At 41.5% G+C, this 23,794-nt stretch overlaps 1 protein-coding gene across 2 annotated transcripts in view; it reads left to right on the top strand.

Moving 5' to 3' along the window:
* The first annotated feature begins 1,153 nt into the window (after positions 1-1,153).
* The window catches only part of RBMS3 (RNA binding motif single stranded interacting protein 3), a 691,053-nt gene continuing 668,412 nt past the window's right edge, over positions 1,154-23,794 (top strand). Inside the window, exons 1-2 of one of the 2 annotated variants that reach the window (XM_056483532.1) lie at positions 1,154-1,245; positions 1,904-2,094. In XM_056483532.1, the coding sequence (XP_056339507.1) occupies positions 1,915-2,094 (180 nt within the window). In that variant the 5' untranslated portion in view covers positions 1,154-1,245; positions 1,904-1,914. Of the gene's footprint in view, positions 1,246-1,269; positions 1,497-1,903; positions 2,095-23,794 lie in introns of those variants that run through there. The other variant, XM_056483533.1, reaches the window with a different exon arrangement.

Below are 23,794 nucleotides of genomic sequence, written 5' to 3'. Positions count from 1 at the left end.
TAGTCTTTCAATAGTCTGTTGCAATGATTACAAATGGATGATTGTGAGTGGCCTAAAGTATTTGATTAAAAAGTTAATATATACTGCTTGACTGTCTAATTATTTACCTCAATTTTAAACATTTATGCTGTTACTTCCAGTAGAAAGGCTCCTCATTTGAACCAGTCTGAGAAAACAGCAAATTTGTAACTAATTTGGGATTGTAAACGCTTTGAGAATAATACAAAAAGATCTTTAGAGATGTGAATTTTAAAAATACAGCTTTGGTGTGACAAGGGCATTTTTTTCTCTGTTGCAAGGTTAGCTCTTGCCCTTTGTCTGAATATATTTTAGCAGTAAGAACTGTTCAGGTTCCCACAGTAACAATATGGTTGGGAATAACACAAACCAAGGCCAGGAATAAAAGGATGACATAAAGTAGCTGATAGTCACCTGCTTCCCAAAATATCCTGGGACAGGTTCTGTCTTGTTGAAAGACCAGCTCCTGAGGATGTGGCCCGGTATCTCTGCAGAGCGGGTAGTCGCTACTGGAGAGGTTAGTACCAGCCAGATGATGTACAGGTCAGAACTTTGCATTGCACGCTCTTAGGAGATGGTCCCAGTTAACTTCCAGAGCAGCTGCTCCTCAGGACAATGTGATGTTATATTTAGAAGTCCAGACTGGTCACCTGATGGTGTCCTGATTTAAGAACTATCAGGTCGGTGCTCACCATTCATCTCTTTGAAATGAAAAGGGGAATAGCTGAAGAGTTGGCTTGGCCCTGGCACCACTAAGGAAATTCTTGTTTTGGTATAAACCAGTCTTAATGAGATTGCATTCTTCACTATCATGTCTAACTTCAGTCTGAGAAGGAAGATAACACAAAGAATAAAACAGTCGATAGCGCACTGTGGTCACAACTGATTTAGCAGCTTGCACACGATTTTTTCTCTTTTCTCTTCTTCTATCTGTGTTGATAAAATCGGAGAGCCGGTAGCTAGCACTGATTTAGATTTCCAGCCTGGATTTGTTCTTGTTTTTCTCCTTACTTCAGTTCTCCTTGTGCAGTGCTGCGTGGCGCTGGCAGCCTGAGAGAGAGGGAGCTCCAGTCACACGCATAGACTCAGACCGCTGAGAGGAGATTAACATCAAGGAGCCCACATTTGCAATAGCGGGTGGTGCTGGGGGAGAGGCGAGGGGAAAATAAAATAAAAGCAACAATCGGGTAAATGCTCGTCTCTTCTCGCCACCAGCACCTTGCACAGGTCTGAAATCGCTTGTTTTGCTTTGCTGTATTGCGCTTGCCTGGGCTGTGGAGAGGGGAGGGGGAGGGGAGGAAGGGGGAGGTTTAACTTTTACTTGACATTACCGGGTTATTGTCACTTCCCCCGTGTTAAACCCCGGTGGTTTCCCCTCGCCCCCACCCCCTCCCCGGGCTCGGCTCCCTCCAGTTAACTTTGTTCAAAGGGCTGCAGCCGGCAGGGCTTGTCCGGGCCTGGGACACAGATAGCGTAAAGTAAATAACCACCACAATTAGGCTGGGGCCGGGAGTTGATCTTCGTGGCGAGAGATCTGCTTAGTTAGCGTTTGCTGTTTCGGGGCGATTGAAGGCCGCCGTGCCAAGGACACGCACACACACACACACAGACACACAGAGTCACTCTTACACACACACGCTGGATACAAAAGTCTGGAGGATCTAGGGGAGAATTGCAGCCGCCGGATCGGTGCAGCAGCCGCGGCCAGAGCCATGCGTGTCACGGCCTCCTGAGGGGGGAAAAGGAAGGAAGGGAGGAAGGAGGAAAAAAAAAAAAGAGAGAGAGAAAGAAAGAAAGAAGGAAAAAAGAAAAGCGGGAGAAAGGAAAGCAGAAGAAAGACGCGGGGTGGTGGAAAGTGTTTGCCTGCTTTTGTCTCGCAATACAGTGAACTGGAAGATGGAGATGGATGTTAAGGGAGTTTCTCCGTGCCCGGAGCCCATCCCCCCGGCGGCGGGGTCTGGCGGCTGCCCGCACCAGCGCCCGCACCACCGCGATGGGCAGCCCGCGGAGCCGGCCCCCGCCGCCGACAGCGGCCACCCGGAGCGGAGGCACGGCAGTGAGAAAGAGGACAAAAAGGTAGGTCCGCTCCGCCGCCGGCCGGCCGGCGCCGCGCCCGCCGGAGGGGCCGGCTGCCCGGGGCCGCGCTCGGCGGGGCGGGCGGGGCGGCTCCCGCTCCGCTCCCGCTCCGCTCCCGCTCCGCTCCGCTCCTTTGTCAGCGCGGCGGCGGGAGGCGGGGGGCCGGCGGCCGAGGTTGTCTGAGGACACGGGGGCGGCGGGGCGGGGAGCGCGGGGCCGCCGCCGCCGGGCCCGGGGCGCCGGGCATTGTTCCCCCGCCCGCCCGGCGGGAGCGGCCCAGGTGCCGCCGCCAAAGTTTAACCTCACTTGGAGGGGCCGCGGCCGGCGGGGCCGCCGCTCCCCTTCCCTCCCCGCGCCTCGCCTCCACTTGCAGCCGGCGGCGAGGGGCGAGCCGCTTGGGGGAAGGAGCCCGGGCGCCGTGTCCCTCCAGCCCTGCTGTGTCATTGCGGACCGGGGGACGGCTGCTCGCTGCCGAGTGAGAACCTGAGGGTGACGGAGTTGAGCGAGAAATGGGTCAGATCGCACCCTTCGGTGCGGATGTGTCTGCTGCTGGGAGAATCGGAAAGTAGGGAGGATGGGATGGTAAAAGGTTGCCATTAAGATAATGTCAGCGGAGTGCATTGATCAGTGCTTTTGTCTGTGGGCACTGTCTTCATTTCCATTCATTTTTCTCGGCATGGGTTTGCTAAACGGAAGCCGATGAATTCTGCTGTGTCTGTAGGTCTGTGACAGGCAGAGACTGATAAATGTGTAAGTTTCATCGTAATTCGGTGATGGTCGCGAGGTGTGATCCGTGTGTGCTAGACTGTAAAACACATCCGTTTATATTTTATTGAAATCCGAGTAATTCTCTGAATGCACAGATGCCCCCAAACAGATTACTCAAAGTAGAGTAATGAAAAAAGAAATGTTGGCATGAACTGGATTTGAGCCGCGTTTCTTCAACTAGTTTTACTATAGTTTGGTTTTGTTACAAATGTGTAACAGTAACACAATGAAGGAATGTAAGCGAGCAATGCAATAAATCAATGCAACAACTATGTTACAACACATATTTGCATGACTAGAGCTCCAGTTGTCATGAGAAAGACAAGGCATTTAAAAAAATGTTGGTTTTAAATGTAGACGCCGAGTTTTCAGCATTAGCCTCCTACACTTTTAGGTTTGTTACTGTTTGGTAAAATCTGTGCTATTGTTTTAATTAAAAAAGAGTATCGATGCCAGATCATTTAAACAAGGCCTGTGCAGTTTAAGAAGGTGGATACAAGGGCTTTATTTTTAAAATGGTAACTGGTGGTTTGCATATTGTGATAGATGAGCACAGAATTTCGTCTCCTTTTAGTTTATGAATATTTAGTTCTGTCGTGACTGCATGTTACTGTGCCTAGCTGAAGGATTTGTGTGTGTGATTGTTTCTAGTATCCCTTTCCTTCCTAAGTACTAAACTTAAAATTATTTTATTTCAAAATAATTAAAATGTAGAGCCAAGGTTGCCATTTACACATGACTTCGTTTTGCCACTGCCTCGAGAATTTTAAAACCCTGCCATCAGCAGAAATCCATGCTCAATAATTACTTTCTGATGTGCCACACAGTCTGTCTAACGTTTTACCAATCATGGACATGAGGAAGGCAAAGAAGGTGTGACTCAAGGTAAATGAACACCAAAGAAGGCCTGATTTTCTGTGGTGTGGCTAATTAATGTCTTTAGATGACTCAGGATTGCACTATTCTGTATCTGCCAGCATTTTCTGGACATAGAGACAAAAGTACTACCTTTTTTTTTGTGTGTGTTTGTTTGTTTGTTTTTTTTAAATTTTTTTTTTTTCTATCTATAACCATCCTAAAGTACTGTAATATATTCCTCTTTTTTTAATTCCACTATTAGCTTTTCCAAGTTTGCCATTGCCAAGGTTGTTGCAATGACTAGCTTGTATTTTTGGGATGTGCTGTGATATTTCAAACCTCTCTAAATGTATGTATCTTTTCTGGATGCTGTCCCAGGACAACCAGTACTTCTTATTAGTGCAGAACTATTTCAGATATCTGGTAAAGTGCTGGCAACAGAAATATGATGAGAAGGAGAAAACCCATTAGAGTGATAGTAAAATTCAACACTATTGTGAAAAAAAACCCAAGTCAACTACAAAACCAAACCCAAGCATTTCTGGAAATGTTATTTAAGAACTTTCTAAATTGATTAAAATAACTGTACCATTGTTCTTTTGGCTCTTATACAAACTTCAGAGGCACACTGATACATCCTAGAAATGTAAGCACTCTATGTGGAAATTGTAAAGGATGTTAGAACCTGGATTCCTGACAATGTATAATTAAGACTAACTAAATATTAAGATCTTGCAATGTCTCATGATTTCACTGTCAGGTTTGCTTTTTGGTATCAATTATAAAATTATCAATTATATACTTCAATTATAAAAAAATCCTATATTTAGTCATTGAGCTCCATTTTCAGTGGACATAAAAAGAGTTTTACTTCCAGCTAAATGGAACTGGGTCAAACTTATGTTCTAATAAAAGTATTTTTGCCACTGCCTCCAACAGGAACATTGCTAAATTAACCAAAGCAAGTATTTTCCTAAGTTTGTGGAATTTTAGCAGAAGATAATACCACAGTCTCACTTATACAGATATTGAAGTTTTTTTTCCCAGCTGTATATTAGTTTTTCTTATTTGTTGTTGAGCTTCAATAAAATTTTGAAACGTGTGTAACTTGAAATATATCCCACTGTCTTCAGCTGGGATGCTGACATGCCAAAGTGTATGCTTAAGTGCTTTGTTGGAGGAAGACCTTGGTTACTTCCCATATATCTTTCTCTTGAAACCATCTCTGACTGATGTATGAGAATAGAAATTATGAAGATTGACTTTATAATTTATTAAGTATGCAGTACTGGGTGCTTTAAAGCCTAGTTGCCATTTGGGTAGGAGAAAATGAAGCACAAATAGTAGAGTGCAAGATTTAGAAAGCTAATAGGCCGACTCTATAAGGATACTATTTTTTCTCTTAAAGCAAAACACACCAAAAAATATTTTTCAACACTCCTACAATGTTTTCTGTTATTTTAGTTAAAAGCATATAGGTCTAAACCTATATACAGAAACATGTTGACATTCTCCAGTATGGCAAAGTGAGTGACTGGGGGAGAGAACAACCTGCAATCCTGGCTGTTCATTCCTGGCTGGAGGTGCAGCTGATGCCTGTGACAGGTTGTGTGGGTGGATTGTCACACCATCTTGCCACTCCATGTCTCGGTGCCAAGGGATCCAGGCCCCTAAATTGTACCAAGGATTCTTTCCAGCTTATCTTAGAGTGGTTGCATCTTTACAAGGATCAACAAACGGAGCACTTTGGGCGTAGAAGGCAGCTTTGCAATTCCTTTGCAGACTGGTGACTATGGGTGAGGTGAGGTTTATCACAGCTCACAGCTCAGAATGGGTAGAGTTTTCCCAGAGCTGGTACACTGAACCCTGAGTTAGGACTTTCAAGCCCGCAGCAATAGCCTGTCTATTACAGTGTTTCTATTTTACAAAGCCCAAAAGTTCTCCAAAAGTTGGCCTGAGGTATGGATTTGGTAATGTAACATTTCATACCGAGGGGGACTTCTGCATCCCTGTGGTACGCACAAATCATTTAGCACAAATGATCTACAAGCACACCCAGAGCTTTCTCGTTATACCTACATTTCAGATATAAAACCATCTGTGAAATAGCTCCAAAGTGAAGAACTTTGTATTTACATGGAAATGAGCACACCGAGCTTATAGCAAAACCGAGCTGGGTACATTGTATTCTGGTTAGAAACAGTTTGTCAGTATTTGATGCAAGAGTTCTGAGGTGTTTTGTGGTCTCTTTTTGTATATTATTTCCCATGACCTGTGATAGTGCTGTGTGATAATGGCACCCAGGTGTGAGTCTCTAGAGGGGAAAAGCTGAGTGCTTTGGGGAAAGGCACTTGGTATTAACTTGGGAATTCTGTTCTGCTGTACATATGATCTGATCATCAGTCTGAAAGCCTTCTACTAGCATGCTTACAATAATACCTCTATCAGCTTTTCAGTGCTTGTTCACTCATCCTCCACAAGCAGTAGGTCAGGAATAGTGGAAGATTCTTCTGGGGAATTTTTTAAAAATAGTTTCTTTTATGCATTTAGTTTTGTTTGATTTAGAAAGCAAAATGTTGCTATGCATTTACATATAGAGCGAGAAGGCTCAAGAAGTGCAGATTATGCTTGAAGCAAATGGTGGGGATTCTTTCAGGGGGTAGATCACTACAGTCTCAGATCAGATGTGCTTATCCTACCTTAGGCAGTTCCATTGTGAACAGAAGAGGAGTTGTCAACCACTGTCTTGTTTCCTGGAGATTTGATTGAGTTTTCTTTTGCCAATAATCTGGACTCATTCCATTGAGCAATCTGAAGTTAAGAACCAAAAGCTGAAACTGAAATCAGTAATGGACTTGAGGAACTGGTATGGGGTGTGTGGGATGAAGAAAGAAGAAATAGACAACACTACTGGTGGCTGATGGTAGCAGCTTCTCCTGACAATTGTGTAAAGTGCACCACCTTGTATTACTTGGAGCTTCCAAGTACTGAAGAATTTGTGCCAAGTGTATCATGGGCTATGGTTCTGCCAAGATGTAATGCAGGCATGAGTAGTCAAAGTCAGGCCATTGTCTGCATAGATGGACAAATTCTTCACCACACAGACATGGCAGAAAATTATACTCGTGGCTGTTGCTATTCTGAGAGTTTGATGTCAGACAGAAATTCAAGTGCATGCTTAAAGTGAGGACAGAGCTGGAGAATAATGTCTTTGTCTAAATCATTGCTAAGAAGATTTTAGAAATCATTCCCCCAGCCCAGCAACATCAACTCTGTCTTTTTCAGATCCACTCTTAAGCACCTGTTCTTCATTCTTAAGCTGTTCCTATCTATGCTGTGGGCCATCCTGATATTGGTTTATCTGCATAGTTCAGTTGCTTTCCGATGAAGTGGTCTGAAAAAAAGTCAGGACCCTGTTCTTCCAGAGTTCCCAGAGCCTGGTGGCTGCCTTGGTAGTGAGCCTGACCCAAAGCCACACACCCAGGACATTCTGAGTCTTTCAAATTCAGATATTTATCCTGCACATTCCCAGATCACAGCTCTGGGGCAGGCTAACCCGTGACAGTATGGGGAGACTCCTGGACACGTGTTCCTGGAATGGCTGCCCAAAGCCAGAGCGCCTGGCAAGTTCCTCTGGAAGGGAGGTTTTAGTCCTTTGTATTGCTGACGTGGGCAGCAAAGCTATTAACCCTGCCATTAACCTGTTCTGATGAGCAAGACCCAAGAGCCATCTGCACTGAGGAGACCAAGTAAAAAATTCAGATTAAAAAATTATCAAAAAGAGGAAATTCACTATGAACTGAAAGCCCCGCTTTGCAGGCAGGTCGACTTCTGCATTTTGATGCATATCATGTACTGTTCTCTTGCTTTCTAGTGAGAGAATGAGTCCTTAGATGAACCTAGGATTGTGCCTGTTACAAAATTAAGCAGATGTGAAGAAGAGAGAGAAAGAGAGGAACTGTTAGTATCTGAAGGCAAGAATGACAAACTCATGTTCTATTAGACATCAGAGAATGCAAAAGGAGACGAGATATTGGGAACTAGACCTCACCATTTTCATATCTTCAAAATTACCTTTTGTCTTGTGTTCTGGGTATTCCTTTTACTGCATGGCCAGCAGGTCAAAGGAGGTGATTCTCCCCCTCTGCACCACTCTTGTGCACCCCACCTGGACCACTGTATCCAGCTCTGGTACCCCAACATAAGGAGGGCATGGAGCTGCTGCAGAGAGTCCAGAGGAGGTCACAAAGATGATCAGAGGGCTGGAGCACCTCTCCGATGGAGGCAGGCTGAGGGAGCTGGGGCTGTTTAGCCTGGAGAAGAGAAAGCTCTGGAGACCCCACAGCAGCCTTCCAGTGTGTGAAGGGGGCCTACAGGAGTACTGGAGAGGGACTTTTTACAAGGGCATGGAATGGTAGGACAAAGGGAAAGGCTTTTAACTGGAAGAGATAATTCTTAATTAGACATTTGGAATAAATTCTTTACTGTGTGAGTGGAGAGGCAACTAGAAGAGGTTGCCCAGAGAAGTTGTGGTTGCCCCATGCCTGGTTGGATGGGGTTTTAAGCAACCCAGTATAATGGAAAGTGCCTACCCATGACGAGGGGCTTGGAACTAGATGGTTTTTAAGGTCTCTTCCAACACAAACCACTTTAATATTCTATGATTCTATGACATGGGAAAAAAATCCTACTTTAAGTAGATGTCAACAGTAGAACAAACTTTTCTTATACTAAATACAAAACATAGCACTGTACCAGCTACTGAGAAGAAAGTTAACTGTATCCCAGAATCTGGAATGTGGAGAATGTGGGTTTTATGTTAAAGCAGAAAGTTGGAGAGTGAGGAATTGACTTCTGTGATTTGCCTGTGTCTTTGGTAAAACCACACACATGATAGTGTATGTGAATGATTCTTTAAAATTTTGCCCAATACTGAGATTTCTGAAAGAAGAATATGCTATTTAAAATACTTGTCCTCCCAACATATGAGAAATGTTTTGGTGAAGTTTACCAGTCTTAGAGCTGTTTAAATTTTTCATTCAGCTGTGGATGAAGCTTAAAAAGGTGATTACGCTCTGACTGGTTCCTGGAGTAAACATAGAGATACTCATTGTAATAGAGAGTTTTCATGAAAAGTAAATACAGCTTAGAGTTAATATAAAGCAAAATTAAGTGCATATGTAGTTGATTAGATTACAAATCCAGGGACATAAACAATGAACATCATGGGTGGGAGCTGAACAATACTGTTGAATCATCAGCAACACAACCACAAGTTTTGTATGCTGAGGACACAGAACTGATTCTCTGGCTAAAGGCAATTTTGTCTTGGCTGCAGAAGGGTTGTGAGGATTCCTACTTGGAGGAAGACACAGCACTGAAAAGGGCTTTGTTATCTCCTCTTGAGCAGTTGGGACATTGCCTTTACTCAGATGTAGTGGTATGTGTTCATGCCTATGTGCCGAGACTGGAAAGCAGTCCTATTCAGGACTGCATATGACAGCTCAGAGCTTGGCCTGTGCATGGCATATCCTTCCCACTTAAGTAGAACTTGTTCTCAAAAGCCCAGTATTCACAGGGGTTCCTGGCCAAGAGTTGAGTGCCAGCTTGTAACAAATCTGAGGCTTCAAACAATGGATAATCAATGAAGCCAGAGATGAACAATACCCATGTTGTTGCATGCTATTCCCAGTGTTTTCCTAGATGCTCACAGTGTTTTTAGACCATCTCTATCTGTGGTAAAAACTTACTGTGTTATGCTGAATCCTTATGGTACAGCAATTTTTACTAGACTGAGGTTTCAGTTTACTTAGTTGCCTAAGCTAAGAGAGACATAATTTCTGATGTGTGAAGTGGTTCAGTTTTTGTTTGGTTCCATATTTGGTTGTTCTCTGCCTGGCTCTAGCCATGCTGCTCATATAGTGACTGAGATTATTTCCCAGCACCTTGTGCTAGGTGGATTTTTGTACTGACTAGCTGCCAGTAGAAATTGTCCAGCAACAGCATAAAAAGTTGCAGTCTCAGTAGAGTTATTGTTTTCTAGCATCTTGTCTCTGAAAATACCCAAATAGTAAAGAAAATGGGACTACAGCTGCAAATGAGAAAAGTAACAACAGGACCACTGATAATAATTTCCATAAAAGTAGGGATCAGATCAGGTTTTAGTGTGATGTGTAAATGTGTAGAAGAAAAAAAAAAATTCTGAAAGGCAATGTGGGTGTTAGTATTCTACAGTAGTTTCCTTCCTCACTGTCATCCTTTCTACAAGGTTCTGAAATTCTCCTCTGCCTATAGCAAAAAATTCTGGTTTTTTTCAATTGCCCATATTGCATTCTGAAATATAGGGGCAATATTAATTGTTTCAGGAACTCTGGTAACCAGTGCATCTTAACTGGGATAAAACAAGACATTTGGCTCATAGTATGGATAAGGACAGTCATGTATAAAATTTGTTAGACAGCCATGATTTACTAGAAAAAGAATAATTCTTCCATGCCTAATGGCTTCTGCCAGGTGTTTAAATACAACTGTTACTTTCGTTATATATTATATGAAGACCAATCTTGTTACAGAAGCCTAATAGGAATAGTTTCCTTGATTGGAAAGGAAGTGTTGCATGAATAAAAATTAGAGTCAAGCCACAAAGCCTGGTTAATGCACTTTGTGTTCCTGGGCTTCAAAGCTCATCCCATTGAACACCTTGTCCTATGATTACAGAGTTTATTGTCTCCAAAAGCTATTCAACACAAGTTATTCAAAGTGAAAATGTGATCAGCAAGTGCAGGAAGATAAAGGTAATATTCCCCCCTTTAGGTCTAGACCATCTGCAAAGGATTTTTATAATTGATTGGAGAATGAAATTAAAATACTGTGGAATCCATGCCTGTTCCATCAGCAGAGCCTGTGTTAATTGATTTCAACAGGTGCCTCAAGCACCACTGACATCTCATTTTTGCTATTACCTAGTGATGGTTTTCCAAGGTTATTACCGAGTCTGTGCTGATTTTTAGGAGGTCACAGCAGAAAATCTGATTTTGGATCCGAACTAACATATTCAAAGTCTTTGTAGAAAACAAGTTAAAGGGTTAGTATCTGCCAAAGATAATTTTAATGGTTATTATATTTCATAGCAATTTTGTGTTTGACATAGTATAAAAAAATAGGCATTGTACTCTTCTGTGGATTCAAAAAGAATACTTTATTGCCTTGAGGTCATTACTGTGTGAATCAGACATGACACCAGAAGGGTGACTGCAAGTCCTCAGAGACGGGCAGGTGAGCATGATGTGTGGGAGGAGGTTGTAAATAACTTCTGCTCTTCAGGTGAATTAAGAGTGAGAGGGAGTGGCATGGAGGGGCAGAGAGGGAGTAGCTGGAAAGCTAATTGAAAACAGCAACTTTTGAGTAGGGCTAGAAGAGAGGAGTTTGTAAGGTTTGTGTTCTGAGGCAAAAGAGCTTTATGAATTGTGCACTGGGTCCATGTGGAGTTAAGGAAGCACACAGCAGAATTCCACAGTGTTCACAAAACGCCTACTGAGGCTTCACAGACATTATACAGTGCCCTGGTTAGCCTTGTTAACTTTATTGAGTGTGCTTCGAGGACATGCAGACTTTCAAAGTATGTGAAAACCACTTTTAATAATTAATTGGCTTGCTCTCTTCCACCTATTGTTTCAAATCTAATAAAAGGCAGCAGCAAGTCATTGCCAAAGAAAACAGATACAATAATATTTAGGTTAGTTTGGTTTGAGATATGACAGGCTAAAGAGGATCTCCCCAAAGATCTTGGAACTTAAATAATCCCCATTTTTTTGTCCTGTCTTATTTCTCCCATGACTATCATAGGATGTGCCCTTAAACTAAATTTTTCCCAATCTAGTAAGTGATTTTGGGAAGATCAGTCCATTTTTAGAGTGCTTCTATATGAACTAATCTATAACTGGAAACATGTTTCAACTTTACTGTGTAAGGACATGCTGAAATTTCCTAGTGATAAAATGACTTCTTCTTTAAGCAGAGCAGCCATCATCCACATTATCATCTACATCCCTGCATGCATGGTGTGGCACAGGGAATGACACAACATTATCAGAGGGCTGTTAAGATGGATGCAGGGAAATGGCAAGGTTGCTGGCATGGCCTCAAAACCAGACATCCACAGATGTTCTCTAGTCACTTCTGTGCATGTAGTTAAAGGGTGCCTGTTGTGCTATTGGGGAAATTTTTGCTTAAACAGAGAACATTTAAGTTTGGAGGAGGTCATGAATATGTTTCCAAAGGGAGAAGGGAGGAGTAGCAAGCTTAGAGGAAAGGAAAGCTGTGCAGGTTTTCAAGAGGAGCAAGGCAGAGACAAAGACTTCATCTGCCTCCCACAGTAGGGAGGTGGCTAATGCAGTGTCATATGCTGTTGTGGTGTTATGTAAAGTATAGCCTTATTACACCTTAAAATGGGATCCAAAGGTGCCACTTCTTGAACTTGTCAAGAGGATACACTGTGCAGAAGATAAATAATTGATGGATCAATTCAGAGAGAGGCCATGTGGAAGGTAGAGCATCAGAGGTGATCAAGGTCAATGTGTCTCAGGGAATCTTTACAGGAAGGGTTACACCACAGAACTGTCATGAGATAATCAACATCAAAACTGGGATCATTGTGTGCTGGGAAACACTGCTCAGGGCAGGAAAAAGGCTCTGGGCTCTCTGGTCTGCTCTCTGCTCTGCATGTTTTGCCTGTTGATAAGATTCAACAACTTTCACTCTTTAGGCAGTGTTTCACAATCACATGCTTTTTCATGTTATGCACACGAAACAGTCACTGAGGTCTTCCTGTCAAGTGATGCAGTCACACTTGTACTTTGCTGCTGTTTTAGAGCCAGACTTAGCTCCTCACAGCAGGTTATCTGTCTGGTCACACTATCCTATTGACTGTGGCATTATTCCCAGTAGCCAGAACTATCCATACTGCCCATGCTTGTCTGCAGATTTAAGCAAAGCCCATGGAAAGGTGTCATTCTGCAACCTCAGTCTGTATTTCACAAGTGACTGTGCATGTTACCTGTGATCATATCGTGACACCTCTTAGTCATGTATCCACATCTGGTAGTAACTAGTGGGAGTAACTGGAAGAGACTAGAGACTGTAAAGTCAGAAAACCATAGGTAACAAGTGTTTATGTATGATAATGTTTGATATTAAGAACTAGGAGCAGGAAGACACAGTGACACAACAGTTAACAGGGGCCTTTTACTTGCTGATAGAGATGACTTGTTTCTCACCTACACAAAGGAAAATTATAGATTAATCTGTCATAGGTAGAACTTTTGCCATTTTTAAGATGCAGGTCAGAGTATTTACACCTGGTGACACACAGTTCTGTGGTATCAATAATCTCAGCGTGCAGTGTGGTCCTTGTTTTGTCATACATCTGTGGCAGAGACTGTCACAGCTACCCTGAACACTGTGAGAAGTAGAGAAGTTCAGAAGCCAGGGTCAGGACCTCTGAAAGGTGGTGTGGAGATCACTGCAGAGAATTTAAAAGGTGTTCTACCAAATGAAAAGTACAGAAATGCTCTGTGCACCAGGCTACTCTGTACACAAACAGAAGTTTATGTGTTGTGCAGAGTAAAGACAGAAAATGTTGAGTTCTTCCAACCGACACTTGTTATGTTATCGTGGTGCATGAAATAATGGGGGAGAAGAATATGTACAGCACTGAGGCAAAAATAATAAAACTCATATTTAAAAGCTGAACCAATGTAAAATGCATAAATGCAACAATGGGATCTAGTAATAAATTTTGAAGGCTAAGTTACAGAAAAGAAAAACAAGGCAGTTCATCCTTTTCCCTCAGTTAGCAAGGATGAGGGAATGGGACCTGCTTGTATGGCAGGCCACTGCTTGATCTGGAAGCACATTCACCACAGGTAAAATACTACTCCAATACTTGCAGATGGTACTGGATGACAATTGAAATACTGGCCACTGAGAGGGACAAAGTCTTACCTTACATCTGTGGTCTGTTACTATCCTCTCTTCTGATCTTCCAAATCGGTGCCAGGGTGTGCTGGCAGTGCTCCTGTGGACTTGGCAACTGAAAACAGAGACCACACCCTTGCCATGAGTGTTACTGTACCTCTCTGACAGCACTTGAGCATCAGCCCAGATGTGTAAGGATCAAAAGGATTAGTAAATTATTAAATTTAAGAAACATAGGGTTTGGAAAAATGCTTCTGATATTCTAACACCATCTTTAAAGCTGAGATGTACTATTTGACTTCATAGTAGGCTAAGGACAAATTTTGTGTCTTATAGCAAAGGATTTTCACCACATTTTTCCCAGGCATGTTGTATTTTGCTGACTTTAAATGATTTATGACCAAGTAAAACTTGTTACCAGTAGAAACTATGCAGGAGGGAGTGGAGAAGTACAGGTTGTTAAAAAATAATCCAGAGGAAGGAGTATTAGCAGGTTCAAATGGGGTCAGATGTGCATTGTCAGTGCTCTAACAGCTTACAGAATTCTCACATTTACACACTTAGGAGAATGACATTTTATAGTATCAATGGGAAATTGAAACTCACTTCCATTATTCAGAACTGTAAAGAGAATTGTTTTGAGCAGTATAATTTTGGGAGTAATTTCCACATTTGAAGAAAAAGGGAGGAACATGAACAGGTCTCATTTTGAAATAAATCTGAAGGTTTAAAGTTTACTAAAAGAACAATTTTACTGAACATGCATAGTTCAAATCTTATTATGTTCCGCACAAAACCTCTAGAAAGTCCCTTGATGAGATTTTGTTTGGGATTAGGAATTATCCTTCTATGGAGCAGGGGAATGCTGTAAATCTTCCATGTCGTTCCTGTATGATTCTATGCTGGAAAATTCTTTGATGCTTTTAAAAGTGAAATGGCATCTACAGAGAGTTTTCAGATGCACTCAAACTCCAAAAGTTGGTACGAATTACCTGACTTGTCTAAAATGAGTGCAATAAATAAAATTACTCAGTGCAGTCTTACATACCTGCATGATCAGATCTTGGAATTCTGAGGTTTTGAGTGAGTAGTACCATCTTCCTTTATGTAATTAAACAGTGCTTCTACAATGAAACCTGTACACTTAGGTGTTCATTAATCACTAAGTATAATATTTCAACAGTATAAAATTGCATACCCTACTGTATCAAAAGATAGAGCTCAGGATCACCAGTGTGCTGGGGATGTGATACCTAATCTGAACCTATTTTTGGTAATAGATAGTTGATATAAAGTGTCACTGTAATAACTGAACAGTGGCTTGAAGCACCTTAAAAAGGAAATATATTTTAAAGTGGAAAATGTTGGCTAACTGGCTTTTTCCAGGGTTGATATATTTAAAGAGGTATTTCATTATAATACAATATTTCAAATGCTAAGTAGTCTTTTTTTTTTTTTTAGAAGGCATGTGTAACAATATCAAATGTTGCAGTTGATAGCATAGCCTTAGCCTGCACAACAGATTTATAAGAGTGGAATTCTTTGTCCTCTTGCTCTTGCTGTAGCATCAGTTTGAAGAGTAACACATCTGTAATAGAGTCAGGTTGCTTTTTTTATCTGCAGCTGATGGTGACACTCTTAAGAAAAGGCCGAATTCATACCTACAAATAAATTTGTCAACAAAATATAAGCATGTGAGACAACAGTTCAGTCACATTTCACTTTCATTTTTTCTCTTTTGTGCTAGGGAGTAACTTTTGAGTGTCAGCTCTTTCAGCTGAGTGTCAGCCTTTTTATAATTTGCTGCAGCATGTCAACCCCTTTAGAATTACCATACGTTGGCTGTTTACCATGTTGACTGAAAGCATGCACATTGAGCTGCTCCCCTTTGCCCTACCTGTGTTGCTCCTGGTGACAGCCAAGGTGATTATTTTAGCTGATTCAGCCACAATCAGGTGTATTTGCTGTGGCTGTGCACAGTCTGGGAAAGTCAGTCAGTCACAGAGCCAGGCAGTAGGAAGAATGAGGCTGGGTGGTGGATGTGCTTGGCAGGCTGGCTAGTGAGCAGGGAGACTTACAGGCCTAATCCCTTCCTTCCTTGTCTGAATATTTAGGCAACCAGGAGACAATTACACTGTAGGTTGTGTGATCTCTGTGGGAATTTGCTTCTGAGAAGTCCTGGCTACGGAAGCAGGAGAATCTATTGATCTTAATGTCTGCCTGATTTTTTGACTAATGCTAATGCTATAGGATGTTATCATCCAGAAGATATTTCAAATACTGTAATAACCCTAATTTTCCCTGTCCTCACTGTCAAAAAGAAGAGGGTTTTACTCATGGCAAACCTTGTGTTACTAATGGTAATGTGCCAGTGTGTATCTAGTTTTGGACTGTATCCTGTGGCTGGTTCCTGACTGTGAACCGGAGCTTTTGCTGGCATTTTCCTGTGTCTGACATTCAATTTGGACCTGTACTGCAGAGGGAAACAGTAGTAAGCTGGTAACAGAGTGCCAGATAGTAAGAGGATGACAAGTCTTTTCCAGTCTTGTGTGAATGCTATTGAATGAGCAGTCAGTGTGCTAGAGGCCAGTGAGCCAACAAATATGTTCAGCGTTCCCAGAAAATAGTCTTCAGAATAGTAGGAGGTGTGATTATGAAGGGGAAGCATTTGAAAGCTATAGATAGTGGAGCTAGGCAGGAGAAGTGAGCTGGCAGGAAGGCACTTTGAAGCAAAATGGGGCTCTGTGCAAGCCTTTCCCACAGCAGCTCTGCCCATCCAGCCTGCACATCCCACTAGTGAGGAGCTGATGGGGGCAGGAGACTGCCAGCACATTTCCCTGTAGGAAAAGAGGAATGAAAGTTAAAGGGAAATGTCAAGGGGACACACACATGGTATGGACACAAAGAAGTCTTAACAAGGAGTACCTCTGCCAGGACTGCAGTGTAGCAGTGACCAGGACTGACTGTGTATTTCAGCTGCTTTCACCAATTCTCTGCATACGGTGAAAGTGAGTTCTCTAAAGCTGAATTGTCTGACAATCTCTCCTTTTATACTTAGCTGTATTATTTACCAATTCTGAAAATGGTTCAGTAGGGGATAACTAGTGTTCTGAGATCATGATGGGTCTAGTCATCTTTCCAGAGTACAGCAATTACTGGGTGAATAGAGGTGAATGTGACAGACAGGCCGGTGGCTGCTCTCTCTAACCTGAGCATGAATTTTCTCATGTTTATGTGCACACTTCTTCTCTGTGATTAGCCTCAATGGAAATGCCATTGCCAGGGTCCTGCTGGCAGCAGCAACTTAATAGGCAAAATGGAGGGGGTTAGGTGTTCTTCTGTCTTTCTCATTTTTCATTAAATAAGGCAAAATACACAATAAGTGAGGTCTGATTTGCATGGAAATTTGTATGCATGTATAATAGATCTGAATGTTAATGTGAGAAATTACTTTCTTGCAACTCCATGGCCTGTATGTTTGATTTTTTAGAATTATTTGCTTCTTTGTAACTTTCTGTAAGTTTCTGTTGCAAAATAGTGCATCTAAATTCCTTGAGAAATACTCAAGCACTTGTGGCCTAGTAGATAAGGATACTGTTGCCTTCTATTGCGAAGTATTTTTTATTAAAATCCATTGGCAGCTTTTCGATAAGTTCCTCTTTTTTTCCTCTGTCATATGTATTATTACAAGGATAACAATGAATGCTGTCGTTAAGAAATACCATGCATTTAATAGCCATAATTTAAAATTTTTATTCCATAGGCAAATGTCTTTGTGTGTCTGTTTGTGTAAAAGCCAGTTTTTATTGGATTTTGAATTCAGCTAAGTCTTGGAATGAACTAGCAAATATCCTTTGTTTAAACTTAACAATGATTGTATTTGATATTTTCCGAATTAATTTTTATAGCAGTTTTCATTATATTACTGTTGTGTTCTGGGTACAATAGGGCAGCTTACTTGCAGCTGAATTAAAATCTGTGGTTTAATAGCACTTTGACTTGCCTAGGCAATAAACTATCCCCCACAAATGGAGGCGCTATCAAGGTAAAACATGTTAAGTTAATTCTGTAACAAATCCCTGTGTTGCTGATGGAAAATATTTCAGAAGAATTACTCCCTGCTATGCGTGAAGGCTTCATGAATTTCAGGATAATGGAGATAACACTCTCTAAGGGGTCTGCTGAAATATACCCTTTCCCAAAGCACTGTCTTCTTGGAAGTATGTGTGGATCAGAACTAACTACACTTTCATTTGCTCTGCTTTAACAAAAGGTGTAATTTTAAACTGACTTTAGGAATTTGGGGAAAAATCCTCTGTGGATACACTTAATTCAGTTAAACCTAGCTAATACAAATTTAATATGCATGGCTAATTTATAGATACAAGCTAAGCTAACAGAGTAAGTTTTTAACTGTTTACATAAATCAGTTTTTAAACAGACAAGGAAAAACTTTCATATAGTATAAGATTGAGAAGATTGGGACTGTTTACCTTGGAGAGGAAATGAATCAGAAGTGAGATGATAAAAGGTTACAGGCAGCGAAGGTGTAGGCTTTGCAGAGCAAGAAATGCTATTTCTACCATCAGAGAAGAACAAGGAGCATTCTGTGAAGGTTAAAACAGACAAAGTCAAAAGTAAGTCAGAAGAAATGCTCTGCCATGCTGGAAACTCATTGCTGACAAAAGTTGAAGTCGCTGCATAACTCTGAGGGCAAGAGTTTAGCAGGGTAGGCTTAAGGACATGATTTAGGGGTGAATTTGGCAGTGTTAACTCTTGGACGTCGTGATCTTTTCCATGTCTTTTCCAACCTAAATGATTCTATCCAATTGCAATGATAGGGGTTAAAAAATAAAAAGAATGGTGGAAAAGGTAAATGCATGTTTGTTTGAAGCAGCTCTGTTATTGATGAGGTCAATTTTTCTCCATATTTAGCTGCTTGTGCAATCTCTTGGTTGCCATATGATGTCTGGCTAGACTTCCAGTACTAATATCTTGTTATTGTACAGATTACCAGAATTGTGCCCATTTCCTTCCAAAATCTCATCATGTCTGCTTATTCCCTGAAAGCCACAGCAGACTCTTTTGTGGTCTCATTAGGAATTTGAATCACTGCATTTCAGTGTTTCTAAAAAGCAGATGCCACAAATTTGTCTCTAAAGGTGACTGTCTCTCCTGCACATGTGGATAACAGCAAGTACCTTTGTCTAGTTAGCAGAATATGACCCAGGACAGGTTTGGAAAACTTTCAGTGTTGCATAGTGCTTGGTTCTTGAGAATGAGAGTGCATCACAGGACAATGGTTTCTTCATGATTGTAGCTGCTAATCAAATGAACTGGGATGACAGAACTCTCCAGAGGACTCCTGGCTAATATCATAGTCTAATGGAAGAGCCCTTGTAAATTGCCACGGAGAATCAATGCAGACAGAGCACAGATATCAAGATGACCTGTTCTCACCTGTCTCACACCCTGGTGACTCTAGTCTTCTAGACATATCCTGGCACCTCTTGAACAGACTTCCTAGAGCCTAAAGGGGACTGTACTGAGCAAATACAAGAGCCTATAACCAGGCTTTTGAGTTGGATTTGTGGGGACCATGGGAAAGACTGCAGTGCAGAGTTAACCATCATTTCTGGATTGGTCCCTTTCAGCCTGGTGAGCTGTGTGCTACATGGATAAGAGATCTGGAGAGTGACATCTTTTTCAAGTGGATTCCAGCCTTTTTGTTGCTTACTGCTCTGCAGCAGGCACTGAGAGTGTTTCTGCTGCATCTTGGCTCTCCTTAATCAGCAGCTGCTGCTTTTTATCTTTGGAAGCAGCCTAATCATTTCCCCTGGTACTTAGCAAGGTTGTTCTGGGACCCAGATGCTACCTGAGTCTTCTGTGTCGCTGGTGCAGGCTGAGCATCGTGGCAGCCCAAGAATGAGTGTGCTGTGCTATTTCTTTTGTCTCACATGCTCAGCTAACCTTGCCAAGTTTTTGATCCACACACGAGTTCTCTCACTTTTTGCTGTTTATGATAGAATGAGGTCACAAGTTAGGTCTGAGGCCATTTAATCATTCACTTTGTCTCTATCATTTACCCTCATATCCCCCCATCCTTAGTCATGCCTACATTATCAGTAGACTAATTGTACTATGGTGGAAAGACCTGACGTGCAAATCTGCCATTGTTCATATTGTGGCCTGCTTTGTGCACCAAGTCTTCTGTCTCTCAAACTATGTACTCCACAGAGTCACAGCCTGGTGACAATGACCCAGTTATACTCAAAGTCTGAAAAGTTTCCTCTATTTTTCTCTCCTCTCCCTGTTTTTTTTTTTTTCTTGGTTTTATTTGGGTTTTTTTTTTGTTTGTTTTTTATTCTATTTTTCTTCATTAATGTGAGGGCTACAAGAGAGAGTACAAGAGCGAGTCAAGATTAACTTTTGTTTACTACTTTCTTCTCCTCCTCTCCATTTCTTTTACTCCCTCTTTGTGGATCTCTGAGGATGCAGCTTCAACGGATCCAGCAGACTGGAGGGGGAGTTGAGTCAGTGGGGGAGGTAAACTGGTTAAAAGAATTTTTCAAAAATATTTCCTTAGAAAAATTTCAGATTTGATCTTATTTCAGTAACTCAGAGTCAACTTCTCACAGCCAGATATGGATTCATGGCAAGCTGAACAGGAGCCTGTTATGTGAAGATATTCCTTGCAGAAAAGTCTGATACCCTTGCACTTTGGCACTTGGTGTGGAGCCAAGACTTTCAGAACTGTGTAAGTCCCAGCAGTAAATGGTGCTTACCTCTTAGGTCCTCAGGAAAAAGCCTAGAGATTTCAAAAGGTCAGATAGCTCTGGAGAGGCAGCAGAGCCATAGGTGTGAAAGCTCTGTTTTCACAGTCCATGGCAGTGTGGCTGCCAGTAGTGTTCAACCCTCCTGGTGCCCTGGCCCTGGGAGGTGTGACAGCTGCTTGGAGTAAATGACAGGTTCCTCAGGCTCATGGCTACTGCTGACATCAATACTAGTTTCCCTCAGGCTCAGAGAAGTGGTGGGGATCACCTCCCTCCCAAAGCAGAAGCCTGCAGACTGTCCCAGCCATATGGTAGAGCCAGCTTTAAAAAATTTATTCCATTTGTCAAAATACTGCTTCAATCTAAAGGAAGATGAAAGCAAATAGAAAGTAATTCCTGGTGAACATGAACTGCTGTCTTCTGGCTGGCTCCAAAGGGGAGCCTGAGAACAGCTTGCCAGCTGCACTGGGGAGCAACTTCTCCTATTAAAGGGATACAGCAATGCATTTCTCTCCCCAGCTGGCATTCACTGCAGCTCATATTTATAGCACTTCCTGGTGGAAGCAGAGCTCTCCAGAGGACTCCTGGCTAATAACACAATCTAATGGAAGCGCCCCTGTGCTGAGTTATGCTGAGGATGGAAGCCTTACAGCTTGCACTGAAAAGTCAGGCCCTGTAAGTAAAAGCTGTAATGATTCATTTCTTTCGTGGATGGACTGCAGAGAGGCATGTGTAACATACAGTTAGAGCTAGGATGACAGTAAAACCAATATAAAACAAAACCGTGCCAGTAAAAGGAGCACTAAAAAAATGTCAGTGAAGAAATAAAGCAAAGGTGATACATGGTTCATTCTACAACCAGGAAGTGTTTGTCAGTCTTTCTCACGGGAAAATCAGGTTGTAATTCTGAGATAAATAACATTAATACTAAAATAGAGCTTCGTGCCTGTATACAAATACAGGATTTAGGAGGGTGGTAGTTTTAGAAAAGCTTTTTTCTGATGCTTACCTATGGCTCCCTTTGAAATATTGTTTGCACACTAAAATATACTGCAAGTATAAGTCCATGTCTTGTATTTAGATCTAATGTTACAATGACTGTAAAATAACCCATTTAGAATAACATGCAATCGAACTCCATTAATATTGTGTTGTAGCCTAAAATTTCTGCTGTTGTGAGGTTATTTTTATGTAAATAGAGAAGTTTGGATTGTAAAGTAAACAATTTCCATTCTGTATTCAGCAGCTGAACTATATTTCTTTTTGACACTTTTGCAAAATGTGTTACACAGGATTAGTAAAAAAATCACTCACTGGAGCTTTTATATTTAATTTCACATGGCTATGCTAACTGAAAGAGGCACTACTATGTTAGAAATACAATATTTTCTTTGTTTGGAGAGAGGGATGCTACTTATGATTTGCTTACTTGTAGTTATTGGATGTTACTGGGAAGGCCAATATTTTGGAGCTGAAATTAATAAAGTTGAGGTACAATATGCAGAAAAAAATATAAAAGAGAAAAACTTGTGTTCCTATGAAAATTCTGTTGTAGGTCACAGTATAGCTATGTGTCGTTCTTCAGCTACTGAAATGACACAAGTAGGTAATTGGAAAATGCCTAGGTTTTCTGACTCCCTGGGATACTAATAGTCATACTTTTGGTACAAACTCTGCATTTCATGGTCTTACCAGCTCAGCCTGCTGCTGATGTAATACTGGTACCATCAAATGTGAGGCCATACCAAATGTGGTTAGGTGCTGTCACAATAAATTTAACCCTCATCCATTAGGGAAATAGTCCAGGTGAAAGGTCACTTCCAACATCAAAGTGGCCATTTAATGCTTTTATTTCCTCTAATTGGAAATGATAATCAATGAGAACAATTTATAAAACTTGTCCAGAGTAGTGATGCTCTACTTAGGCATCTTCTGCCTAAGGCACCGTAATTGCAATCAGGCTGATGCCATATGATCATAATGGGATTCAGAACTTAATGATGTGTACTGTTAACCTGTTTGCAGTACTTGGCAAATAGACCTAAGCAGGTTTTTACTCTGATAGGAACTTCATTGTGTTTGGCCTTTTGTCATATAAGGATTTGCATAAAGTATTTCCTTCTCTGGAATTAGGTGCTTGAGTGAAACATTGCATGGGCCTGCTTAACTATTCATCTGTGCTGCAATAGCAATTAATGTCTGTGTAGGTAAACCTTCTTTTTTAAAGGTCACTAATTTTCTATACATGATGCTCAGAGATCCTGTTACTAAAGTAATTGGGAGCTAGACGTACTGATTTATGATGGGAGGATTAAAAATACTAAAAATTTAAAGACTAGCTAAGTGATGACAAGGAAAGGTTGTGATATAAGTCTTCCTCTTGGTGTTTTTGTTGGTACTGTATATTTGGCTGAAGGCTTTTGGCTTTTGTTTCAAGACAGTCAAACTAGATGTTCTGGTTGCCCATTCTGGTCTTAAAGTCCATACATCCTACTTGCCTACTACTTTAAAACCTGAGGAGAAATGTGGTTTTCCTTTCCGTGGAGACAGCTTCTCCTGCAGGCAAACCAACGGGGCCAATTGTGCTGTAAGACTTGAGGATGTAAAGGTCTTTTGGGTGGTGATGCAGCTCCAGGGTGGCAGCTCTGCCACATTGTTTTTCCGGGTCAGAGTGGAATCTGTGCCAGGCACTGTTTGTTCCACGCAGAGGCAATGGTGTCACATCACTGCTTTAACAGATCAATCTTTGTCCTGATGGAAAATATCCTTAGTCCTGGCTCTTCTTTACATCAGTTCCAACTTGCCTGTATGGGAGTTATTTTGGTTTTACAGCTGTAACAGAGGTAGGCTGCATTTCATTAACTTTATGAAGATTATGCTAAGGTGAAAAAAGGTTTGTGTGGCAGAAGCTTTTCTCACTGATGAGGTTGATTCAACAGTAATTCCTCATATGGATCTGTTTTGGATTTGGCTGCTTCTGTTGGCAGCACAATTAGTTCTGTAGCATCTGGAAAATAGCTGTGCATCATACATTACCATTATAAGAATACTTATTGCAGTATATTATTTATCTGTAACAGTGCCCACTTTTTACTAGGGCTTTCCAAAGTGTAAGAATATATTTACTCTGAAGTAATCACAACCTAAATAATCACTAACTTACCAAATTTTAGAAATTAACCAGTATTGCCAACTATATCCATAGAGAATATTTGATGGCATGGCTCAGAGTACATCAATTAAGAATTGCTGATGAGAATCCAACACAGTAAGTAACAAATTAATGGAAGGGCAAGCAGTGGAGCCTCTTGCAATATTTCAGTGTT

This window comes from Oenanthe melanoleuca, chromosome 2 (assembly GCF_029582105.1).
Source record: "Oenanthe melanoleuca isolate GR-GAL-2019-014 chromosome 2, OMel1.0, whole genome shotgun sequence".
NCBI classification, from domain to species: domain Eukaryota; kingdom Metazoa; phylum Chordata; class Aves; order Passeriformes; family Muscicapidae; genus Oenanthe; species Oenanthe melanoleuca.
Note: the sequence above shows the minus strand (reverse complement) of the source record. Positions and strands in the feature narration are given on the sequence as shown.